A 22,775-nucleotide genomic window follows, 5' to 3' on the forward strand; every position below is an offset into this window, starting at 1 on the left:
CTAGACCTCATAAAAGACTAAACCATTTTTTGTGAAGAAAATTTACTTTAATCAATGAAGGCCAAACAAGAGAGAAAACTAGACAGTTTGAGTGGCAGGTATTTCTCTCTGCAAGTCTGGCCCCTATCACCTTAGCATCTGAGTGCTGCACAATCTTCAATGTATTTATCCACATAACGCCCCTGTGAGGTAAGGAAGTATTGGGATCAAATAAAATGTATATCCCAAATTAAAAACACAATAAGAGGACCAAAAAAGTGCCACCGGGCCTAAACAGCCAAGTAAAAGAAGCAGTTAGAGGCAAAAAGGCATCCTTTAAAAATTGGAAGTTAACTCCTACTGAGGAAACTAGAAAGGAACATAAACTCTGGCAAGTGAAGTGAAAAGTAGTCAAAAAAAAATCTAAAGAACAACTAGCCAAAGACTCAAAAACTAACAGGAAAAAAAATTAAGTGTATCAGAAGCAGGAAGCCTGCCAAACGATCAGTGGGGCCATTGGACGATCGAGGTGCTAAAGAAGCACTCAAGGAAGTTAAGGCTGTTGCGGAGAAGCTAAATGAATTCTTTGCATCAGTCTTCACTGCAGAGGATGTGAGGGACATTCTTAAACCTGAGCCATTCTTTTTAGGTGACAAATTAGAGGAACAGTCCCAGATTGAGGTGACAGTTTTGGAACAGATAGCTACATTAAAAAATAATAAATCAGAACCAAATGGTATTCACTCAAGAGTTCTGAAGTAACTCAAATGTGAAATTGCAGAACTACTAACTGTGGTATGTACTAACTTCTGTACCAGATGACTGGAGGATAGCTAATGTGACACCAATTTTAAAAAAGGCTCCAGAGGTGATCCTGGCAATTATAGGCTGGGTAAGTCTAGCTTCAGTACCAGGCAAATTGGTTTAAATTATACACCTCTACCTCGATATAATGCTGTCCTTGGGAGCCAAAAAAATCTTACAGCGTTATAGGTGAAACCGCGTTATATCGAACTTGCTTTGATCCACCAGAGTGCGCAGCCCCGCCCCCCCGGAGCACTGCTTTACCGTATTATATCGGGTTGCGTTATATCTGGGTAGAGGTGTAGTAAAGCACAGAATTATCAGACATATAAATGTACATGATTTGCTGGAGAAGAGTCAATATGGCTTTTTAATGGGAAGTCATGCCTCACCAATCTATTAGAATTCTTTGAGGGGGTCAGCAAACATGTGGACAGGGGTGATCCGGTAGATATAGTGTACTTGGATTTTCAGGAAGCCTTTGACAAGGTCTCTCTCCAAAGGCTCTTAAGCAAAGTAAGCAGTCATGGGGTAAGAGGGAAGATCCTCTCAGGGATCAGTAGCTGGTTAAAAGAAAACAAAGAGTAGGAATAAATAATCAATTTTCAAAATGAGGAGAGGTAAATAGTGGTGTCCTCCAGGGATCTGTACTGGGACCAGTGCTGTTCAACATATTCATGAATGATCTGGAAAAAGGGGTAAACAATGAGGTGGGCAAAATTTGCAGATTATACAAAATTACTCAAGATAGTTAAGTCCAAAGCTGACTGCGAAGAGTTAAAGGGATTTCACAAAACTGCATGACTGGGCAACAAAATGACAGATAAAATTCAGTGTTGATAAATGCAAAGTAATGAACATTGGAAAACATAATACCAACTATGCATACAAAATGATAGGTCTAAATTAGCTGTTACCACTCAAGAAAGAGATCTTAGTCATTGTTGATATTTCTCTGAAAACATCTGATCAATATGCACTGGCAGTCAAAAAAGCTAACTGTTAGGAATCATTAGGAAAAGGAATACATAATAAGACAGAAAATATCATAATGCCACTATATAAATCCATGGTACACTCACAGCTTGAATACTACAATATTTTAGAATTGGAAAAGGTACAGAAAAGGGTAACAAAATGATTTAAGGGTATGGAACAGCTTCCATATGAAGAGAGAGAAAAACACTGGGATTTTTCAGCTTGGAAAAGATGAGTAAAAAGGGATATGATAGAGGTCTATAAAATCATGACTGGTGTGGAGAAAGTGAATAAGGAAGTGTTATTTACATAACACAAAAACCAGTGGTCACCCAATGAAATTAACAGGTAGCAGGTTTAAAACAAACAAAAGGAAGTACTTCTTCACACAACGCACAGTGGACCTGTGAAACTTGTTGTCAGGGATGTTGTGAAGGCCAAAACTATAACTGGGTTCAAAAAAGAATTAGATAGCCATTGATGGACCTATCCTCCAGGAAGTTATTAGCCAGATGGTCAGGGATGCAGCCCCATGCTGTGGGTGTCCATGGACTCTGATTGCCAGAAGCTGGAAGTGGACAACAGGCTGGATCACTGGATGATTACCTGTTCTAGTCATTCCCTCTGAAGCACCTGGCAATGGCCACTGTCAGAAGACAAGATACTGGGCTAGATGGACCATTGGTCTGACCATTCTTATGTTCCCCATGTCACATATAGGAAACTGAGCCGTGCCTTTCCCAGCGTCACTCAGGAAATCTATGGCAGAGTGGTTAATTAAATCTGGGTCTCCTGAGTGTAGGCCATAGCTCTAACCACTGGAACAGCTTTCCTCTCTACAATTTCGATCTCACATTTAGTATGAGAGCATTTCTTAGTTTAACTCTGATCTCTTTACTCTTAGGCCTGGTCCACACTAACCCCCCACTTCGAACTAAGATACGCAACTTCAGCTACGTTATTCACGTAGCTGAAGTCGAACTATCTTAGTTCGAACTTACCGTGGGTCCACACGCGGCAGGCAGGCTCCCCCGTCGACTCCACGTACTCCTCTCGTGGAGCAGGAGTACCGGCGTCGACGGCGAGCACTTCCGGGATCGATCCCAGAAGAGCGATTGCTTACCGCCAGACCCGGAGGTAAGTATAGACATACCCTCACTTCCCTATAGATCTATAGATATAGATATATATCCCTCATTGTGTAACACCTGAGAATCTCACAAACATTAATGAATTTATCCTCACAGTACTCCTGTGAGGTCGGTCTGCAGTTGAGGAACTGGGGCACAAAGTAGATTTCAGTGACTTACTTGAAGTCACACAGCAAGTCTGTGGCTGAGCTGGGAGTTGAACTTAGGTTTCTATTACCCTATGCATTTAAACCATCATTCAATTTCTGATACATGTCAGTTAAAATGAACTATTTCATAAACAACCTCTCTGTAGCTGCTCCATCTTTGGTTTTCCCATTAACTTTAATAACAATAATACCTGTGGAGCAGCTACTTAACAGGGATGTATTAGTGTCAATATTTATACATTTTCTTCTTGATAGTAACTGTCTAGATCTCTGCTTCTAAAAAGAAAAAAACGGTGCCCCTTTTTAATCTTCTGGGCATTGCAGCATTTAGTTAGTGTTAGACTGGGTAACATCAAATTACAACACCTAACAAATTAACTGTTGTACTCTTAACGTTTAATGCATTTGCTATATTGGAGATGAAAAATGCCCTTTTCTCCTGTACAATTGGGAAGAGGTCAGTTATCTAAGGCTAGGTCTACACTACCCGCCTGAATCGGCGGGTAGAAATCGACCTCTCGGGGAAGCCGCTAATCTATAACAAGTATGTAAAAGTAGTACATCATATTATAATACTACTGTATTGCACATCCCTCGGCCCGTGCTGCTTCCCGCAGCCCCCATTGGCCTGGAATGGCGAACCGCGGCCAGTTGTTTGTGGTATCTCGCTTACATTGATGTATGTTTCATAACAAAAGTGCTTCAAGCTAATAGTTAAGTTGCATACAGTATCTACTATAAAACTGTCAGTATGCTTTACTTTTAGAAACAGAGGTTTGAATCCTGAGTGCAGTCTTTATTGTATCTCAGTGGAATTTGACAGCTAGCTTTAATCCTTGGAAAGCCAGAGATACAGGTTAAAATTTGCCAGATATTGGAAATGTTCCAGCTTTTAGAACAAGAAACTCTCATTTGCTAGACAGTGGCATACAGCAGGGGTACTGATAAGCTTTCAAGCAGTATACCTTCCTGCATCGAAGATTGATGAATAGCTCTATCTACAGTGGAATATAAAGGATCATTGTACAAATGGCCAATTCTGGTATTTTATGACTTATTATTTCGGACCTGTTAATTTCTTTATAAAACACTGTATCCGTTAATTAATCCTAGAGAGAACTTTTCTTCCACATACTGTAATATTGGATCAGAGAATGTAATCATTACCAAACTTCTTTGTATTTCATCACTTTACCTAGAATTATTTGATACCTTGATATTCTGGGCAATATATGGTAAATAATTTACATACTAAAAACTTTTTTTTTCTATTACAGTACTGCTAGAAATTGAGGAAAAATTAAAATGTGGAAAATACATCTTTTATTTTAGAATAATGAGTTGAGTATTCAGGACTTGTTTAGTATATGTTCTTGTCTGTCTGGTTGGGGGAAAGCATGTTTATTTTTAGATGTTGGTTGACTAAAGGATCACAGACCTCATCTTTTGAGAAGTCAAGGTCTTCAATTACAAGGGTGGTACGTAACTGTTGTGAAAGCAGTACTTTGGTTACTTATCTAGTTTATTTTATTGTGTTCTAATTTAATTTTTTGTATAAACACTGTTTATATATTTCAGTGAAGCTTCTAGTCTTGGCAGTCATACAGAAGTTGCGAAATTAAATGCATCATTCATTGTCCTGTAGGTTTACAAGCATTTGTGACCTGCTTTTAGTTCTATTTAAGACACATTTTTTGCTTAGGCCAGAATGTAACATTTTGATTACTAACGTAGAAAAAAGATTTTCTTTCATTGAGTTATGGGGGTAATTTTGTCTCGTTAGTATACTAAAGCAGTGTTTCCCAAACTTGGGACGCTGCTTGTGTAGGGAAAGCAAGGGGCCGGGCTGGTTTGTTTACCTGCCGCGTCCGCAGGTCTGGCCGATCGCGGCTCCCACTTGCAGTGGTTTGCTGCTCCAGGCCAATGGTAAACAAACCGGCCCGGCCTGCCACGGGCTTTCCCTACACAAGTGGCGTCCCAGGTTTGGGAAACACTGTACTAAAGGTATTGTTATTAGGGTTGGTCCTGATTAACATCTTAATTATCTCAAAGGGGCGGTAAACAGTTTTTTTTTTTTTTTTTTTTTTTTTAAATGACAAATGCAGTTAATCCTGTAGCTGGAGGAGTCATGAGCACCACTGTGGCACTGTGGACAGAGAAGAAATATTATCAGACATAGAGCTATTAAAAAGCACAAAACTGTGGAAAGTAACATAATGAGGTTAATCAAGAAAAATGGAGCTATACAATAAAATCAAAAATAATTTTGAAGTACACTCATTCAATGAGAGAAATGTGACATTGTAGTACAGAAAGTGTTAGTAGTGATAGTAGACAGTAAAATGGATATGCAATGCAATATGGTTGCAGGAATGCCAATGTAATTTTGAGTTGTGCAGACAGAAGCATCATGTTACTGAGCCAAGAGGAATTAATTTCTGTCTCTCTTATTTGACCATGCACTTGGAGCCTCAATCTTTTGGCTGGAAACTTAGAAGGAAAATGAAAATAGTACAGATTTATTGTAAGGACTAGATATACTCCTAAAGTACTCTAGAAAATAGGATGTGATGTAGGGCAAGGCAGTGATGAGGTATGTGCAGGCAACCTTAATCCTGGAATTCTTAACTTCTGGATGATTGACTCTGCACCTTAACTCTCTTTTATCATAGCTGTCCATATGTAAAAATAAATCTCACAGGGAAAGTAGGGAAAGTCTCATCAAATGAAACATTAAAAATGGACTGGACAAAGCACTAAAAATGTGTGCCTCTGCGATTTGACAGGGTCCCAGTGTTCCTCTCCTCGCCACTCATTTGATTCATTATTGGGCTTGCATCCTCTAATTGTGGGGACTAGTCGTTGCTTTTCTCATTTCTGTGAACTTCAGAGATTTTGCTTTGGAAACAGCACAAGTGAATTTTTGTGTATCTGAAAAAGCTTCAGAGTGCAAGATTTAAAAGGAGGTTGTGGACACTGCAGGTGTTATAAATCTGCCAGCAACTGTGATAGGTAGTAACAGTGAGGATGTCACACATCCTCACTGTTGGGGCAAGGGTTTGTGAGGATAGAGTTTAAAGGGATGGTGGAAAGGTCTGAATGGGAGATGGAAGGAGATGATCCCAGAGCTCAGGTTGGAGGGAATTGATGGTTCTAGGGACTAGATTCTAGGAATTACAAACCCACAGCCTTTGCATGTATGTTACTGATTAAAATCAGGTCAGTAGTTCCAGAACACAATTACATTTTTATAACGGTCAGTCCACTTCCTCCTGGATTGGTATTCACATCATAAATATCACCATTGCAATTAATACTAATTGGCATTCTTGTAAATTTTAGCAACATAATCCAGGATTGAATAGGGAAACTAAATTATTTTTATGCTTAGTGAGAAACCCTCTAGATTAGAGTTTTGGCAAGTTGCAAGGCATGGAGTGAGCACTGATGCTATCCGTGTTGTGTATTTCCGGTAGGGGAATTGACCAAGGTGTTCTATCTAGCAAGTATCAGAAGCATTTTGCTTACAGTAAAATGTTGGAGAAAGGTTCAGCAAAATATTGGAACATTTGTACTGCTGTCTAAACATAACTTTTGAATGTTTTATGGTTAATCCATCATTAACATCCTCATACGGTGTTTCCTCATACCAGTCATTACAAGAAAATCAACACAAAACCATCAGTCATTTAGTTACATATTTTATTTTTACATGGTGGAACAAAGCCATTTTAAAACTTCTGAGTCACTCTGTTATCAGCATTTATCACAGCTTGCTGGGGCATTTGTACAATGTCTTTATTTGTAACACAATTAAGCTATTGTTTTCACTAAATTTTCATGTATATACAGGTTCCACACCTGCTATGGTTTCTTCTAAATACTCATGGTGAATTTCTAATGACAAGAATCTTGTAGTTCTCTGATCTAATCAACGAATAAATGATCCAGAGTAACATCCAAGCTACAAACACATATTTATTGGAGCTCAACATAGTGGATTAGGAAACAACCATCAGAAAAGGTTTTCAGAAATCTTTGTCTGGGAACCAACAAAGAAAATGAAAATACTACAGATTTATTGCAAGGACCAGATATACTCCTGAAATAATCCAGAAAATAGGAGTTAGTATTCTTTCCTTATGATGCTTAAACATTCCATTACAGAACATGAAATGAAATGTTTCCCTTCCCTCTAATAAGAATTTTTAATTGTGTATGCAAAAATACCAGTATAAGAAGTACTCTTTTGTTCTAGTTATCGTGAACTGCAAAAACTTTGATTTTATGTTTAGTATTATGCACACATTGTGTGTGTGACCCCATCTCTATATGCTACCCAAAGATTATTTGGTCTTATTTGATTTTTTTCTTAACATGCTTTATTTTCAGGGGTCTACACATTTCTCAGGCTTCGCAATCGTATCTAGGAAAGAATTTTGGGAGGATCACTTACTTACATTCAGTGTCGAAGTAATAACTTTTAGCACAGAAAATATGGAGGGTGGAGCCAGCACTTGTTTATGGAATTTTTCTTTCCTGCATACACACAGCTTGATTCCCAGTAGTCATGACCTTTGTGTTTTTTATTGAGCGAGAGCCTGTTATCATGTCTAACTTTGTAGCCTGTGAGAAAACTGAGGCTGGCCTGTCTCCCACAGGCCTCGCCTGGACTTGTTAACAGATTACAGCATTCCACTCGTTAGTACCAGCCATACAGGAGAAACTTTTTTTACTATTATGCTACTGAATAGTGATAAAGTAGACAGTCTTTTTATGTCAGTTAGGTCCTCAAAGTGACAGTTCATGTTTTGGTGATAAAGAAACAGAGCTTTGGATATCAAACACAGACTTGGATTTATCTGTAATAGTGAACCATAGCTTTAAGTTCTCCAACAATGACAGGAACACCATCTGGAGTGAAGGTTTCCAGAATCTTAAAGTGGAGATACTGAGGCATTTTGCTTCCTCATGAGTCAAGGCAGGGTTAACTCCATTACTATCAGAATAAAAAATAACGATTGAAAAAAGGGTGAATGCATTCTTATATATTTAGCCTAATATGTACACTTTACATTAATAGTTTAATTTCTAAACTTCAGTGTTGGTGGACAGCACTGGTGGGTATGCATTGAGAGAATTAAATTTTGAAGTTTCCACTTAAGCTGTACTGATTATTTGGGCATTCTGAGAAAGACACTTATGAGATTCCTAGATTTTAAGTGTAATTACTATAAAACATTTGGCAAAATAATTTTAAATATTATAAAAATCAAAACTCTCACAAGATTTAAATAATAGAGTATAAAATGTAGGCTGGAGTTCACACAGATATCCACTGTACATTTCTTGCAGGCTGCCTTTTTCTAATTTACTTATATATTTCATACTACTTCACTATAACATGTTTTACTGCTGCTCCTAAAGGAGTGCTGGGCACAGTTTGTATATTCGGATCCATGTACAGACGTAACCTATTCAAATTCTATTTATAGATTATAAAGGTTAAATGTAATCCAGATTATACTGTGTTAACATTTTCCCTGCTGATACCAAAGTGTAGAGGACTGACAGCCTGAACTTGTTGAGAAGGGTTGGGAGGGATAACAGTCTCCGACCTTCAGAGTCCTAAACAGCAGGTCCTTGTATGGCTAAGTCCATGTAAGTGTCCACCTGATTGGTTAGACCAGCAGAGATCAATGCTGTGACAGGTGTTAGAAAAAGCTACACCTGTTTCCCCCCATATGCTGATTTAGTGATTAAATTTTTGTGGGAGTTCCAGACAGTGTGCGTGGGATACACAGCACATGCCAAGTAATTTGAGAAGGAATTATATCTCGCCATTGATGACCTGTGATCTTTGAGAATCTCATATTGCATAATTGAATTTTGTAAAGTATTGCCTTACCATTAGGAAGTGAAATTAAGCAATCTGTTGCTTACGAACAAAATACTAAGTAAAAATGTTTATTTTTAGTGGAAGTGCAATAGGTACACAATTTTCTAGCTTTATTCATAGCATAAACTGAACATTTCTCTGAAGAAATTCAATTGCAGATAATTGTACAGTTTGTCTGCTTACCAAGCTGCTAATGTGGATCCTATCACCATTCGATCTGGGCACCTTATTCTGTTTGATAAAGAATTGATATATACTTTTATTAATCAGAAAAAAGAAGATAACATTTAAAAAAAACATAACCAATAATTGTACTGAGATTCTTCTTCTAAAAGTAGATTCACTGTCAATTGTTAAATGGAAATTCAAATGGTGACAGAACCAAATACCTTTCAGGTTGCTTAGAAAGCCTTGAGAATGCAATACCTCTATGGTACATGAAATGACAGGTAGCTCTGATTTTAATTCTGTGGGGTTGGGTTTTTATTTTTAAGACCAAGACAAGTTGGATAAAGATAAGTTGTCTGTCCAAATGAAGATTCTCTCTGCACAACTGTTCTCTCACACACTTCTGACATTTAAATGTTTATGATTATATTTCACTGACAAATTTTCTATTAACAATAAGCTCTTCCTAGAGGTGGAAAACTTTGAGATTCTATTTAAAACAAACAAAAAAATGAGCTTGCTTGCTATGTGGATTTTCTGAACTTATAATACCAAGGAAAAATAAGCATTAAAGAATATGAATATACTTTTCAAGATCTTAAAGGCAAGAGACCTGAAGTTCAAAAACCTGTCTTTTGGTAGCTGATTTCATAGCTGTGTAGTGGGGAGACATGTACATTAAGGGGATGTTGATGCAGGTCCATATTTAGTAAACAGGAAAAGTCCCAACAAAGCAATCGCATTAAAATTAAGTCACCGCAGAAGATATGCACGTGAAAAAAGCTTACATTTGGAAAACTGCAGTGTCTTAGAAAGGGATTGCAAAATAAAAACGGTTGCATTTTGAGCATTGTTCTTCTTGGATTGTCATGTTCTATGCAATACTTTTTTTCATGTTGTATGCTAAGTGACTGAAGTCCAGGAAAGTATGTGCCTTAACTAATCAGGCAAATTGTTACATATGTTGTTAAAACCATTCAATAATGCATTCATTTGGAAATTTTACTCACTATATTCTACACAGTTAATTTTACTGTTTTCTAGTGAGAATAGAAAATTTGGGAAGCCAACATTGATGTTTTATTAATACAAGGCCAATAATTTATTTTGGCATAACATCCTCCTTACAGAGTACACTATTTAAAAAAAGAAAGGAAGAAAGCTGCTGCACTGAATTCTTGTGCTAATATGGGAAGTACTTTTTTTTATTACCACTAACGATTCTAACCTCTTGCTGTAGCCTTCAACGTTAGTTGTATATATCAAACTGCTTGATTACATCAGCAGATAGCTAAAACAAATGCTGGTCATGGAATTCCTGGGGGCCAAAGTAATGATAGGTTATAGCAGGGATCGGCAACCTTTGGCACGCAGTCCGCCAGAGTAAGCACCCTGGCGGGCCGGGCTGGTTTGTTTACCTGCCGCGTCCGCAGGTTCGGCCGATCGCGGCTCCCGCTGGCCGTGGTTCGCCGCTCCAGGCCAATGGGGGCTGCGGGAAGCTGCGCAGGCCGAGGGATGTGCTGGCCGCCGCTTCCTGCAGCCCCCATTGGCCTGGGACGGCGAACCGCGGCCAGTGGGAGCTGCAATCGGCCGAACCTGCGGACGCGGCAGGTAAACAGCCCGGCCCACCAGGGTGCTTACCCTGGTGGGCTGCGTGCCAAAGGTTGCCGATCCCTGGGTTATAGTTACCCATGAGATCAGAGCTCGGAGAGGCTATGCCTCAAAGTGCACCTTCCATCATGGTGCCCTGTGGAGCTACTTATTTTGAAAGGCCTAGCTTGTCTCTTAAAGTGAGTTGCGTTTCTGACCGTTTTATGTAGTTTCAGTGGCTCTGAATATGATTCAGCTTACAAAAAGTCTTGGCAAATTAGTATTATTTGTGTGTGAATTTTCCAATTGTATTTCAGACTTTAAGAAAAAAAGGCCTTAATGGTTGTGAGAGCCCTGATGCTGACGATTACTTTGAGCACAGTCCACTATCGGAGGACAGATACAGCAAACTAAATGAAGATAGTGATTTTATTTTCAAGCGAGGCCCTGTAAGTACTTTTATTTTACCTCTACTTTTTATTTGTTGATTCTTTTTATTAACTTCATTATTTAGGCTCTGAACAAGAAGGAACACAGAGGGTGTGACAGCCCGGACCCTGACACTTCATATGTGCTCACGCCACATACAGAAGAAAAATATAAAAAAATTAATGAAGAGTTTGATAATATGATGCGGAATCATAAAGTCGCAGTGAGTACTAAAGAATGGCTTGTGTTTTTATCATGTGCATGAGAACTTTCACAATGTTTTGCTTACCATTGAATAGCACAGTAAAGATAAGATGGTTTAATTGTTTATGAAGCAGAAATACCTATTCATTATGTATGCATATGCGTGTATGTGAGAGAAATTCTGAAAGTTATGTGAAACTATCATGTAAACTAGGAGTTCTTAAACTTCCCAGGGGGTCTGTAGCTCCCCCTCCTGTGCTCCTGAAGTTTCATACTTGTTTATGATGTTCCTGACTCTCAGGAACCCACCCCCCTTTCTAGTTGCTGCCTAAAACATTTTTCTTTTCTTTTCTTTTTTTTAAGCTAGGATGGACTCTTATCCTGAGATGTAAGATAACTTGTATAGAGAGATTTTAAATTTTTTACCCCTCTGCAATGGAACAAGATTACAACAAATGACAAACAGCTTAAAAATATTTCCTGGGAAGATGCCCTTATACAGAGAATTTATTCTCCCTATAGTAAATTAGTCAATGGGTAATATCTTCAAAAGCACCTGACTTAAAAGACGAAGTCCTATTTTCAAAAGTGATGTAAGCACATAGGCTCCTACAGGTGTGATTTTTTTTCAAAGGTATTTAGGTGATTAAAGAAGTAATAGATGCCTAGTGGGATTTTGAAAAGTACCTAAGCAGTAAGGCACCTGACCCCCATTAAAATCCCATTAGCTGCCTATCTACATTTTTAGGCACCTAAATACCTTCAGAAAATCTCATCCTCAAGTGCCTAAGTCACTTTTGATAATAGACTTAGGCACCTAAACCCCATAGCCACTTCTTGAAATTTTTACCCAATATCTTGTATGGTCAGAAGCCCTCCCACAGGCCATTCTACAGCTATCAAATCCAAAAGCAGACCTGGCCAGGGCCTGAGTCCTCACATCAGCACCAACAAGACTGCCTACTGCGCTTCACAATTTTGTATACATAGAAGTATGATTGTTCTAGGGGCCATGGACTGGTTTACTGGAGCATCGGTCTTGGAGAGGAATTAGGGGGTCTCATGGTTCAAGAAGTTTAGGCGCCACTGTTGTAATTTATTGGTGTGTGTTTGGTGGGTTGGGGGTCATATTAATTCCTTTTTAAAAGTAAATTAATTTGCTTTATAGAATAAATCAGAAATTGAAGAATATGCCAAAGAAAAATATTGCCTCCTAATGAAAGTAATTTTGAAGCTCTGCTATATCTTTTGAGTTGTACATCATTGGATTTCTTGTGGCAATTAAAAAGTGGACTGGTTAGGTTCCTCTTAAAATCTGCATGGAAACTGAGTGATTTAATATACAAGAGGTGACTATAGTCCCCAACCGACTCTCCAGTAATGGAAGTAATTCCTTTGTTAATCCACATCGCTCTGGGTTAACTGTGTACTGTCAGTCTGGATACTCAGCATTAGTTCTTTCATTAGGCTCTCTATATTTGTACACAGGCAATATCTTTTGTCCCTCGTTGCCAGTTTGAAGAATCCTCTCTAGGGTTTACATCAGTGGCCATTGTTGTGTCTTTGAACCTGAATCCTAATGATAGTTCTTTAGATCAACTTGAAACTTTAGATATCGAGAAGTGGTGTGTCAGGGCATCTTCTCTAGGTCTGAGTTCTCACGAGTAGTCACAGTCTTCCAGTATAGTCTCTAAGCTGCCGCCTCTTATAGAAACATTAGCTTTTCAGGTCAATTTCTCTGGCTCTACTGTGTGCCATGAATTCCAGTCTGAAAAAGTTCCCATAATTAGAATGATTGATTAAAATTGTAAACTTTAGAGCTCCCTACATTTATTTACATATGGTTAATTTATAACTGTTATGGTTTTATTTCCATACCCGTGGATCATATAACAAAAAATAGTCCCCTTGCCTTTATGAAAGACTTTGTGCTGACTGCTGTCAAAGGAGAGGAAAGACAGATAGCGTGAAGTAGTTGGTCATATCTAAAAGCCTACCCACTAAATGGGCTGGCAGCGTGAAATGTGGGTCTTCATTGTAGCAATAAAAGTTGCTATCACTGGGTGCTTCTACGTCAGGATTTCTCAAACAGGGGTTGCCACTTGTGTAGGGAAAGCCCCTGGCGGGCCAGGCCAGTTTGTTTACCTGCCCCATCTGCAGGTCCGGCCGATCGCGGCTCCCGCAGATCGCTGCTCCGGGCCAGTGGGGGCTGCTGGAAAGCCCCCATTGGCCCGGAGCAGCGATCCGCGGCCAGTGGGAGCCGCGATCGGCCGGACCTGCGGACGGAGCAGGTAAACAAACCGGCCCGGCCCGCCAGGGGCTTTACCTACACAAGCGGCAACCCCTGTTTGAGAAACCCTGTTCTACGTAGAAAGAAACACGTACAAGGATATTACTATACATTGCCTTGGTTACATTTTTGGAATCGTTGAAGGTGTTGCCTTGTGCTGCTTGAATGTAGTGTATGTTTAAAAATTTAGTGCAAAAATAAATAATTTGTCAGATATTAAAAAGTTCTTTGAAGTGGCCTGCATGTAAAAATAAAATATCAATAATGCAGCTTATTGGATGGATGTTTACATATGGAGAGTGCCTTCTTAACAGATAATTATAATTCTTAATTATATAAAATTATGATTTCGAAAAATTTGGTTATCATCCTTGTATTTTCTAAAGCTTATTGGGTATTAAATGTTTTTATATTGAGAATGTATGTAACTAAGAAATAAAGATTCAATCAAAATTTCTATATTCAAATAATTAGCACTCTAACATATCACTAATTTACAGAAATTCATTAGTATTCAGGTAAATTCTGTATACTATAGAATGTATTACTCTGCTACCCATACACAGATGAAAAATCAGCTAATCAGTTTTGGAATAAACCTACTTCACTTCTGAATTTTCTAATCTGTAAAAAGTATTTGTGGGTTTTTATAGATAGATAACAATAGTAATACTTTAATTTCAATGTCAAGATTGTCAGAAAAAATATACCATTACTAACTTTTTTCTTTTGTCTCATGACTGACTCAGTTTTGTTTTATAATGTGCATGTTTATGTATTCTTACATTTTGAGGATGCAACAAATTCATTGATTATTAAAATGTATAGCTTACAACTGGCTTTCTGGTATCAGGAATCAAATGTTAAATAATGGCATACTTCTGATTAAAGTTAATGGATGAATATCAATAAAATATCTCCAGTCTAATGTTTACAAACTGTAGCTCTTAATATACCCGACATTGATAAATGACCTTATTGAAATGTATCTTTATCTAAAGTACTGTAGATCACAATACCAGTCTCTTCAGAGTGGATGTTTTATAAGTGTGCATTTTTACAGTGATACAAAATTACTAAACTAACATAATTAATCTGACTTTATCTCAATATTATAGCCTTGACAAACATTACTGTGCAATATTAATATGTTCTTGTTTTTGTTTTCAGCCTGGCTTGCCTCCCCAGAACTTTTCAATGTCTGTTACGGTTCCAGTGTCCAATCCCAATACTTTAACCTACAGTAACCCAGGGAGTTCCCTTGTATCCCCATCACTGGCAGCCAGTTCATCATTAACAGACACGACCATGCTCTCCCCACCTCAGGCCACATTACATCGAAATGTATCACCCGGAGCCCCTCAGAGACCGCCAAGTACTGGCAATGCAGGTAAGACTTCAGTAGTGTTACATTTCTTCTTTATTCCCCTTCAATTCCCATAAAGCTTACATTATGAAAAGCTAGCAAAACTGTATGCTGTAATTGTGATTTCTTGAATGGATAAAATCATAAAAATGTAGGACTGGAAGGACCTCGAGAAGTCATCAAGTCCGGCCTCCTGCACTGTGGCAGGACCAAGTAAATGTAGACTATTCCTGACAGGTGTTTGTCCAACTTGTTTGTAAAAGCTTCCAATGATGGGGATTCTGCGACCTCCCTTGGAAGCCTATTCCAGAGCTTAACTATCCTTCGAGTTAGAAAGGTTTTCTTAATGCCTAACCTAAATCACCCTTGCTGAAGATTAAGCCCATGACTTCTTGTCCTATCTTCAGTGGACATGGAGAACAATTGATCACTATCCTCTTTATAACAGCCCTTAATGTATTGGAAGACTGTTTTTAGGTCCATCCCCCCCCAGTCTTCTTTTCTCAAGACTAAATATGCCCCCTTTTTTAAAAACTTTTCCTCTTAAATCAGGTTTTCTAAAGTTTTTAATATTTTTGTTGCTCTCCTCTCGACTCTTTCCAGTTTGTCCATATCTTTCCTAAATTGTAGTTCCCATAATGGGACACAGTACTCCAGCTGGGGCCCCACTAGTGCCAAGTAGAGAGGGACAATTACCTATTGTGGCTTACATACTGTTAATACACCCCAGAATCATTTTAGCCTTTTTGTAGCTGAATCTCATTGACTGCTCTCATTCAGTTTGTGGTCCAATATAACCTCCAGATCCTTTTCAACAGTACTACCACCTAGACAATTATTCCCCATTTTGTAGTTGTGCACTTTATTGTTCCTTCTTAAGTGCAGAGTACTTTGCACTTGTCTTTATTGGATTTTGTTCTGTTGAGTTCAGGCCAATTCTCCAATTTGTCAAGATCATCTTGATTTTTAAACCTGTCCTCCACGGTGCTTGCAACCCTTTCCAGGTTGGTGTCATCTGCCAATTTTATAAGCATATTCTCTACTCCGTTATCCAAGTCATCAATGAAAATACTGAATAGTATCAGACCCAGGACTGACCCCTGTGGGATCCCACTTGATGTGCCCTCCCAATTTGACAGCAAACCACTGATAACTACTCTTTGAGTATAGTATTTCAACCAGTTGTGCAGCCACCTTATAGTAATTTCATCTAGACCACATTTCCCTAATTTGCTTATGAAAATGTCATGCGGGATTGTGTCAAAAGCCTTACAAAAATCAAGGTACATCATGTCTACTGCTTCCCCCTTATCCAGTACATGAGTAATGCTATCACAATTAAGTTGGTTTGGCATGATTTTTTCTTGACAAATCCATGCTGACTGTTCCTTATAACCTTATTATCCTCCAGGTGCCTAAATATTTTGTCCCGTACTTCAGTTGGTCTTTTGTACTCTTTATCAATTTGTCCATATTTCCATATTTATAAGATTCCTTTTTGATTTTCAGGTCATTAAAGAACTGATATTTTAGCGATATTGACCTTTTACTATTTTCCCCAAATTTCCTTTCCATCAGAATAGTTTGGCAGTTGTGTCTGATTTATAGTCTCTTTGAGGAACTGCCAGCTCTCCTGAACTTCTTTTTCCCTTAGATTTTCTTCCCAAGGGACCTTACCTGCCAATTCTCTGAGTTTGTTAAAGTCTGCTTTTTTGAAGTCCACTGTCCTTATTCTGCTGCTCTCATTCCTTCCTTTCCATAGAATCATGAAATATATTATTTCATCATATCATGCCAAACTGTTTCATGATCACTGTCACCCAAATTGTCTTTCATCTTCAGATTCGCTACCAATTCCTACCTGTTGGTCAGAATCAAGTCTAAAATTGTTGTCCACCTCGTTATTTCCTCTACTTTCTGGAACAAAAATTCTTCTTTGAGTGCTTGTTCACATCAATTCCAATCAGGTGTGCGCATGCCGCATGCACGGTCGTTGGAAAGTTTTCCCTTAGCAGCTCCCGTCGGGTCGGCTGTGGAGCCCCCTGGAGTGGCATGGTGCTTAATATATAACCCTGCCGACCCGACTCCCCTTCAGTTCCTTCTTACCGTCCGTAATGGCCATTGGAACAGTGCTCACTTGCGGACCGCCAGGACCTGGCACTGAGTGCATCAGTATGGAGCGCTGTGGCATCGGTGTGCGACACGGTGCCGAGTAATGACTCTAGTATAAGAGACCCTTGGCACTGGCGCTCCCCAGCACCGCAGCCAGGGACAGCGCCCCGGCACTGCTCCACCTCGCTGGTGCCGCACAAGTGCCATAAGAGGGCTGATAGAGAGTGCTCACTGGCTAGGAAAGCCACGGGACTGTCGTGATGCACAGGCGCACCTCAGAACGGAATTGATGCCTAAACAACACAAGCCTCTGCCGTTAACTTCGGCTTCCCGGAAGGGACTGTTGAGTCCAGCACACGGTGACTTGCTGCAAGGGCAGTGCCAGGTGAAGGAGTTTGAGCCACCTTCCACCCTGGACACTTTTGAAGCTGCCAGAGACCTTATTGAAATGATGGCTTCACAGCCCCCAGCTCTGAGGGACAAACCTCCAGTACCGATACGTCCGGTACCGTCTAGAGGTAAACCGGCCATGATGCGGCGCTCACAGTCCCTGGCTCAACACCATCTGCGGCACCTCTTACAGTCGCATTCGCCGTGGCACCGCTGTCCGGCACCGTGCTCAGTCAGAGCATCTCCAGCACCGCCGAGACGCTCCCCCTCTCCAGCACCGAGGGTGGACTGGCACCGAACCCTGGCACCGAGAGACAACTGGCACCGATCACCGGCACCAAGTCAGCACCAATATCTGGCACCAACATCGTTTCCTTGATTGCCAGCACCGGATACTCGCCAATCTACGGCACCGGTCTCCTGCCTCATCGGCTCGGCACCAATTTCCTGCGCAGGGCCCCTCAGCTCCACCTTGGTCATCACGTTCAGGGTCCACTTCCTTGGACTCTGACGGTGACTCACAATATCCAGGCATAGTCAGCATAGGTCGCACAGGTGACATAGGGAGGCGCAGCCGATCTGGCAGCTGTACTGGCAGCCCCCTGCACAATGGCCCTTTTGACTCCCTGGGCTTACCATCAGCCCCAGGGCTCCCTTTCAGGGGCTTCATGGTCAGCTGCGTCGGCACATCAACCACCCTACTCTGCCAGGGACAGGCCTACACCTTGGGGATCCAAGGCCACCTAGTCCCAGCTGCCCCCTCAGCCTCAGGCCGCTGCCGAGGCTACTCCAGCACAGGACCAGCCACAGGCTCAGACTACAGTCGTCTCAGCTATGGCCGCCACAGGGGCAGACATTGTCCAAGAGGAGGTCAGGGAGCCGAAGGTACAGGAGGACCCATTACCTCCTCCAGCCACCTCATCCTCATCCCCTGACGAGGAAGTGGCAGGAGCCTCAGCTTCGGGCCCTCCAATGACTGACCATCGGGCACATCAGGGCCTTCTGAGGCGGATTGCCCGCAACATGGGGTTGCAACCAGAGGAGGTGATCGAGGCCGAGGACCCCATGGTGGACATTCTTACTCCCGAAGGTCCATCGCGGGTAGCTCTGCCATTGATCAAGACAGTTCAGACCAACATCAGGAATCTGTGGCAGGAATCTGTGGCAGACACCAGCCTCGATTCCACCGACCGCCAGGGATGTGGAACGAAAATACTTTGTCCCTTCCACGGGCTACAAATATCTGTTTTTGCACCTGCAGCATGCTCTCTAGTAAAAGAGCTAATCCCTCCAGACTCTAGGTCTGAGTTCTCAGCCACTGTCGAGGAAGGGAAGGCGGTGGCACGGACTTTGCTGCAGGCATCCCTAGACTCTGTGGACTCAGATGCCCATACCTTCTCCTCAGGCATAGCCATAAGGAGGACCTCATGGCTTCAGGTGTCCAGACTACCCCCGGAGTTACAATAAACCCTGCAGGACCTCCCCTTTGAGGGCGCGGGGCTGTTCTCCAAACAGACAGACTCCAAGCTGCATAGCTTGAAAGACTCCAGGGCGACAATGAAGTTGTTGGGAATGCACACGCCAGCAACCCAACACAAGCACTTCAAGCCCCAACTGCAACAATAGCGCCCATATTCTCCTTGGCCGAGGCAGGATTTCTATAGGCGAAGGGGCAGGAACGGCATATGCAAACCTTCCAACCCCACCTCGGGGGAAGGCCAAGGCCAGTCCAAACCTTCATCAGGATCTAAACAGGCCTTTTGAAGGGACGCCCGAGGACGGCGCACATGTCTATGCTTTCTGAATCGTCTGTCCCACTTTTACCGTGCATGGTACCAAATAACATCAGACTGCTGTGTCCTTCGCACAGTAGAAATGGGATATTCTCTCCAATTCTGCTCCTTCCCTACCTCCCACCCTCCTTCCCCATCCCTCTTCAGGGACCCTTCTCACGAGCAACTCTTTATCCAGGAGGTGCAGGCACTCCTCGCCATGGGAGCAGCGGAGGAGGTTCCTCAGGAGCTAAAGAGCAAGGGATTCTTCTCCCGCTATTTCCTAATCCCCAAGACAAAGGGGGGTCTCAGACCCATCCTAGCCCTGCGAGGACTCAACAAGTTCATGATGAAGTTGAAGTTCTGCATGGCCTCCCTGAGCACTATTATCCCTTTCCTGGATCCAGGAGACTGGTACGCGTATGTGAAAGATGCGTACTTTCACATAGCCATTTGGCCTGCGCACAGACATTTTCTCCAGTTTGTGGTCAACCACAAACACTATCAGTTCACGGTCCTCCCATTTGGTCTGTCTACAGACCCCCAAGTATTCACCAACTGCATGTCGGTCATAGCATCCTTCCTCCAGAGGAGGCAAGTGCAGGTATACCCATACCTGGACTACTGGCTGCTCAGGGGCCGTACCAGGGAGCAGATAAAGTCTCACGTATGATTGGTCAGGTCCAAGTTCGAGAGATTGGGGGGACTCCTCAAGGTGAACAAGTCAACCTTATCACTGTCCCAAAGAATAGAATTAATTGGAGCAGTGCTGGACTCGGTACAGGCAAGGACATTCCTGCCAGAGACCCATTTCCAGACGTTATTCAAAGCCTCAGGCACTCCCCGACCACTACCACCAGGGGATGCCTGAGTCTCCTCGGACACATGGCATCCTGCACTTACGTAGTCAGGCATGCCAGAACGACGCTCAGACCCCTTCAAGCGTGGCTCGCCCAGATATACCGCCCATGGCGCGACAGGCTGGACTCGGTAGTGACGGTTCCAGGACACACACTAGAGTCTCTACATTGGTGGCTCAACCCTCATGTGGTATCCGAAGGTGTCAACTTCAACAGCCCACCGCCTTCCTTGTCCCTACTAACGGACGTGTCACATCTGGGAGATTTCCGAACACAGGGCCTGTGGTCGCAGGATGAACTCCACCTTCATATCAATATCAGGGAGCTCAGAGCAGTGCGACTGGCATGCCAAACTTTCCAGTCCCGGCTGCAAGGTCAAAGTGTGGCAGTGATGATGGACAACACCATTGCTACGTTTTACATCAGCAATCAGGGTGGAGCCCGTTCCTCCCCCCATGTTGAGAAGCCCTCCAACTAGGGGAGTTCTGCATAGCCCACTCAGGATGCCTCCAGGTGAATGATCTCCCAGGAGCGCAGAACAAGCTAGCGGATCACCTCAGCAGATCATTCTGCAACCACGAATGGTCCCTCCGTCCAGATGTTCTTCATCCCATCTTCCAAAGGTGGGGATTTCTCCAGGTTGACCTATTCGCCACCCAGAGCAACAGGAAGTGCCCAGTGTTCTACTCCTTCCAGAAACACAGCCCGGGTTCGATCACGGATGCATTTCTGCTACTCTGGGGAGACTGCCTCATGTATGTCTTCCCACCGGTCCCACTCGTACACAAGGTGCTGCTCAAGATCTGCAGGGACAAAGCAGAGGTGATTCTGCTGGCCCCAGCGTGGCCCCGTCAACAATGGTACTCCACTCCAGGCATCTATACCATTCATCCTGGAGTAGCTTCTGCATCTCAAACAGCAGGGCCTAGCAACGTCATCCGTCAAGGTGCACTCTGCTGCTATCTCAGCCTTCCACCTGGGAGCATCTGGACACTCTGTGTTCGCTAACCCCATAGTAGGATGTTTCCTCAAGGGCTTGAAAAGCCTATACCCACAGATTAGACAACCGGTTCCCTCATGGGACCTTAACCTCGTCCTCTGCAAGCTCACAGGGGCCCCCTTTGAACTGCTGGCAACTTGCTCCCTGCTCTATTTGTCGTGGAAGGTAGCCTTCCTGGTCGCCATCACATCAGCTGGGCGGGTGTCCGAATTAAAGGCGCTGACCTCCAGCCCAGCCTATACGGTCTTTCACAAGGACAAGGTGCAGCTCGGGCCTCACCCAGCCTTCCTTCCCAAAGTAATGTTACAACTGCACACTGGTCAAGACACTTTTCTACCCGTCTTCTATCCTAAGCCTCACACCAATACCCAAGAGCAGAGGCTGCACTCACTGGATGTTCGGAGAGCGCTAGCATTCTACATCAAGCGCATGAAACCGTTCAGGAAGTTGAACCAACTGTTTGTGGCAGTAGCAGACGGGATGAAAGGACTCCCAGTCTCATCTCAAAGAATATCTTCCTGGATCACATCCTGCATCCGCACACGTTACAAATTAGCCAAGGTCCCATCTCCAACTCTTACAGCACATTCCACAAGGGCACAAGCTTCGTCAGCTGTGTTGCTGGCCCAGGTCCCAATACCAGAGATCTACAGGGCAGCAACTTGGTCATCAGTGCATACTTTTACCTCTTGCTATGCTATCACCCAACACGCCAGAGATGATGCAGCATTCGGCATTCCTTAACTCCGACCCTATCTCTGGGGTAGAGCTTGGGAGTCACCTGATTGGAATCGTCGTGAACAAGCATTCGAAGAATTAAAAATGGTTACTTACCTTCTCAAAACTGTTGTTCTTCAAGATGTCTTGTTCACGTCCATTCCAATACCCACCCTCCTTCCCCTCTGTCAGAGTAGATGGCAAGAAGGAACTGAAGGGTTGTCGGGTCGGCAGGGTCGTCTATTGAGCGCTATGAAGGCGCCACTCCAGCGGGCTCACAGCCAACCCGAAGGGACCTGGTAAGGGAAAACTTTCCGACGACTGTGCACACGGCGTGCACACCTGATTGGAATAGACATGAATAACACATCTTGAAGAACAACAGTTATGAGAAGGTGAGTAACCGTTTTTTTTTTTGTCCCCAGTACATTCCAAAAACTTTTTGGAAATTTTGTCTTTTGCTGAATTATTTTCCCAACAGATGGCTGGGTAGCTAAAGTCCCCCATTACTACAACATCTTTTGTTTTGGATATTTCTATTAATTGTTTTAGAAATGTCCAATCCATCTCCTCTTCCTGGTTTGGTGGTCTACAGCAGACCCCCCACCATGACATCACCTCTATTTTTAATTTTTTTATTTTTACCAAGAGACTCTCAACTGGTCTGTCTCCCACCTCCTTCTGGACCTCAGAACAGCTGTATACATCTTTTATGTACAATGCAACCCATCCTCCCTTTTTTCCCACATGTCTTTTCTGAACAAGCTATACCTCTGTATAAAAATATTCCAGTCATGAAATTTATCCCCCAAAGTCTCTGTGATGCCAATTAAATCAGAATTTAGCTTATGTACTAATACTTCCAGTTCTTCCTGTTTATTCCCCATACTCCTTGTATTTGTGCACAGACATCTAAA

At 42.2% G+C, this 22,775-nt stretch overlaps 1 protein-coding gene across 1 annotated transcript in view; it reads left to right on the forward strand.

The window, feature by feature from the left end:
* The window catches only part of MEF2A (myocyte enhancer factor 2A), a 145,373-nt gene that overhangs the window by 90,221 nt on the left and 32,377 nt on the right, over positions 1 to 22,775 (forward strand). The window contains exons 4-6 of the mRNA XM_065412847.1: positions 11,036 to 11,167; positions 11,233 to 11,370; positions 14,812 to 15,031. Of these exons, the coding sequence (XP_065268919.1) occupies positions 11,036 to 11,167; positions 11,233 to 11,370; positions 14,812 to 15,031 (490 nt within the window). The remainder of the gene's footprint in view (positions 1 to 11,035; positions 11,168 to 11,232; positions 11,371 to 14,811; positions 15,032 to 22,775) is intronic.

This window comes from Emys orbicularis, chromosome 10 (genome assembly GCF_028017835.1).
Source record: "Emys orbicularis isolate rEmyOrb1 chromosome 10, rEmyOrb1.hap1, whole genome shotgun sequence".
NCBI lineage: Eukaryota > Metazoa > Chordata > Testudines > Emydidae > Emys > Emys orbicularis.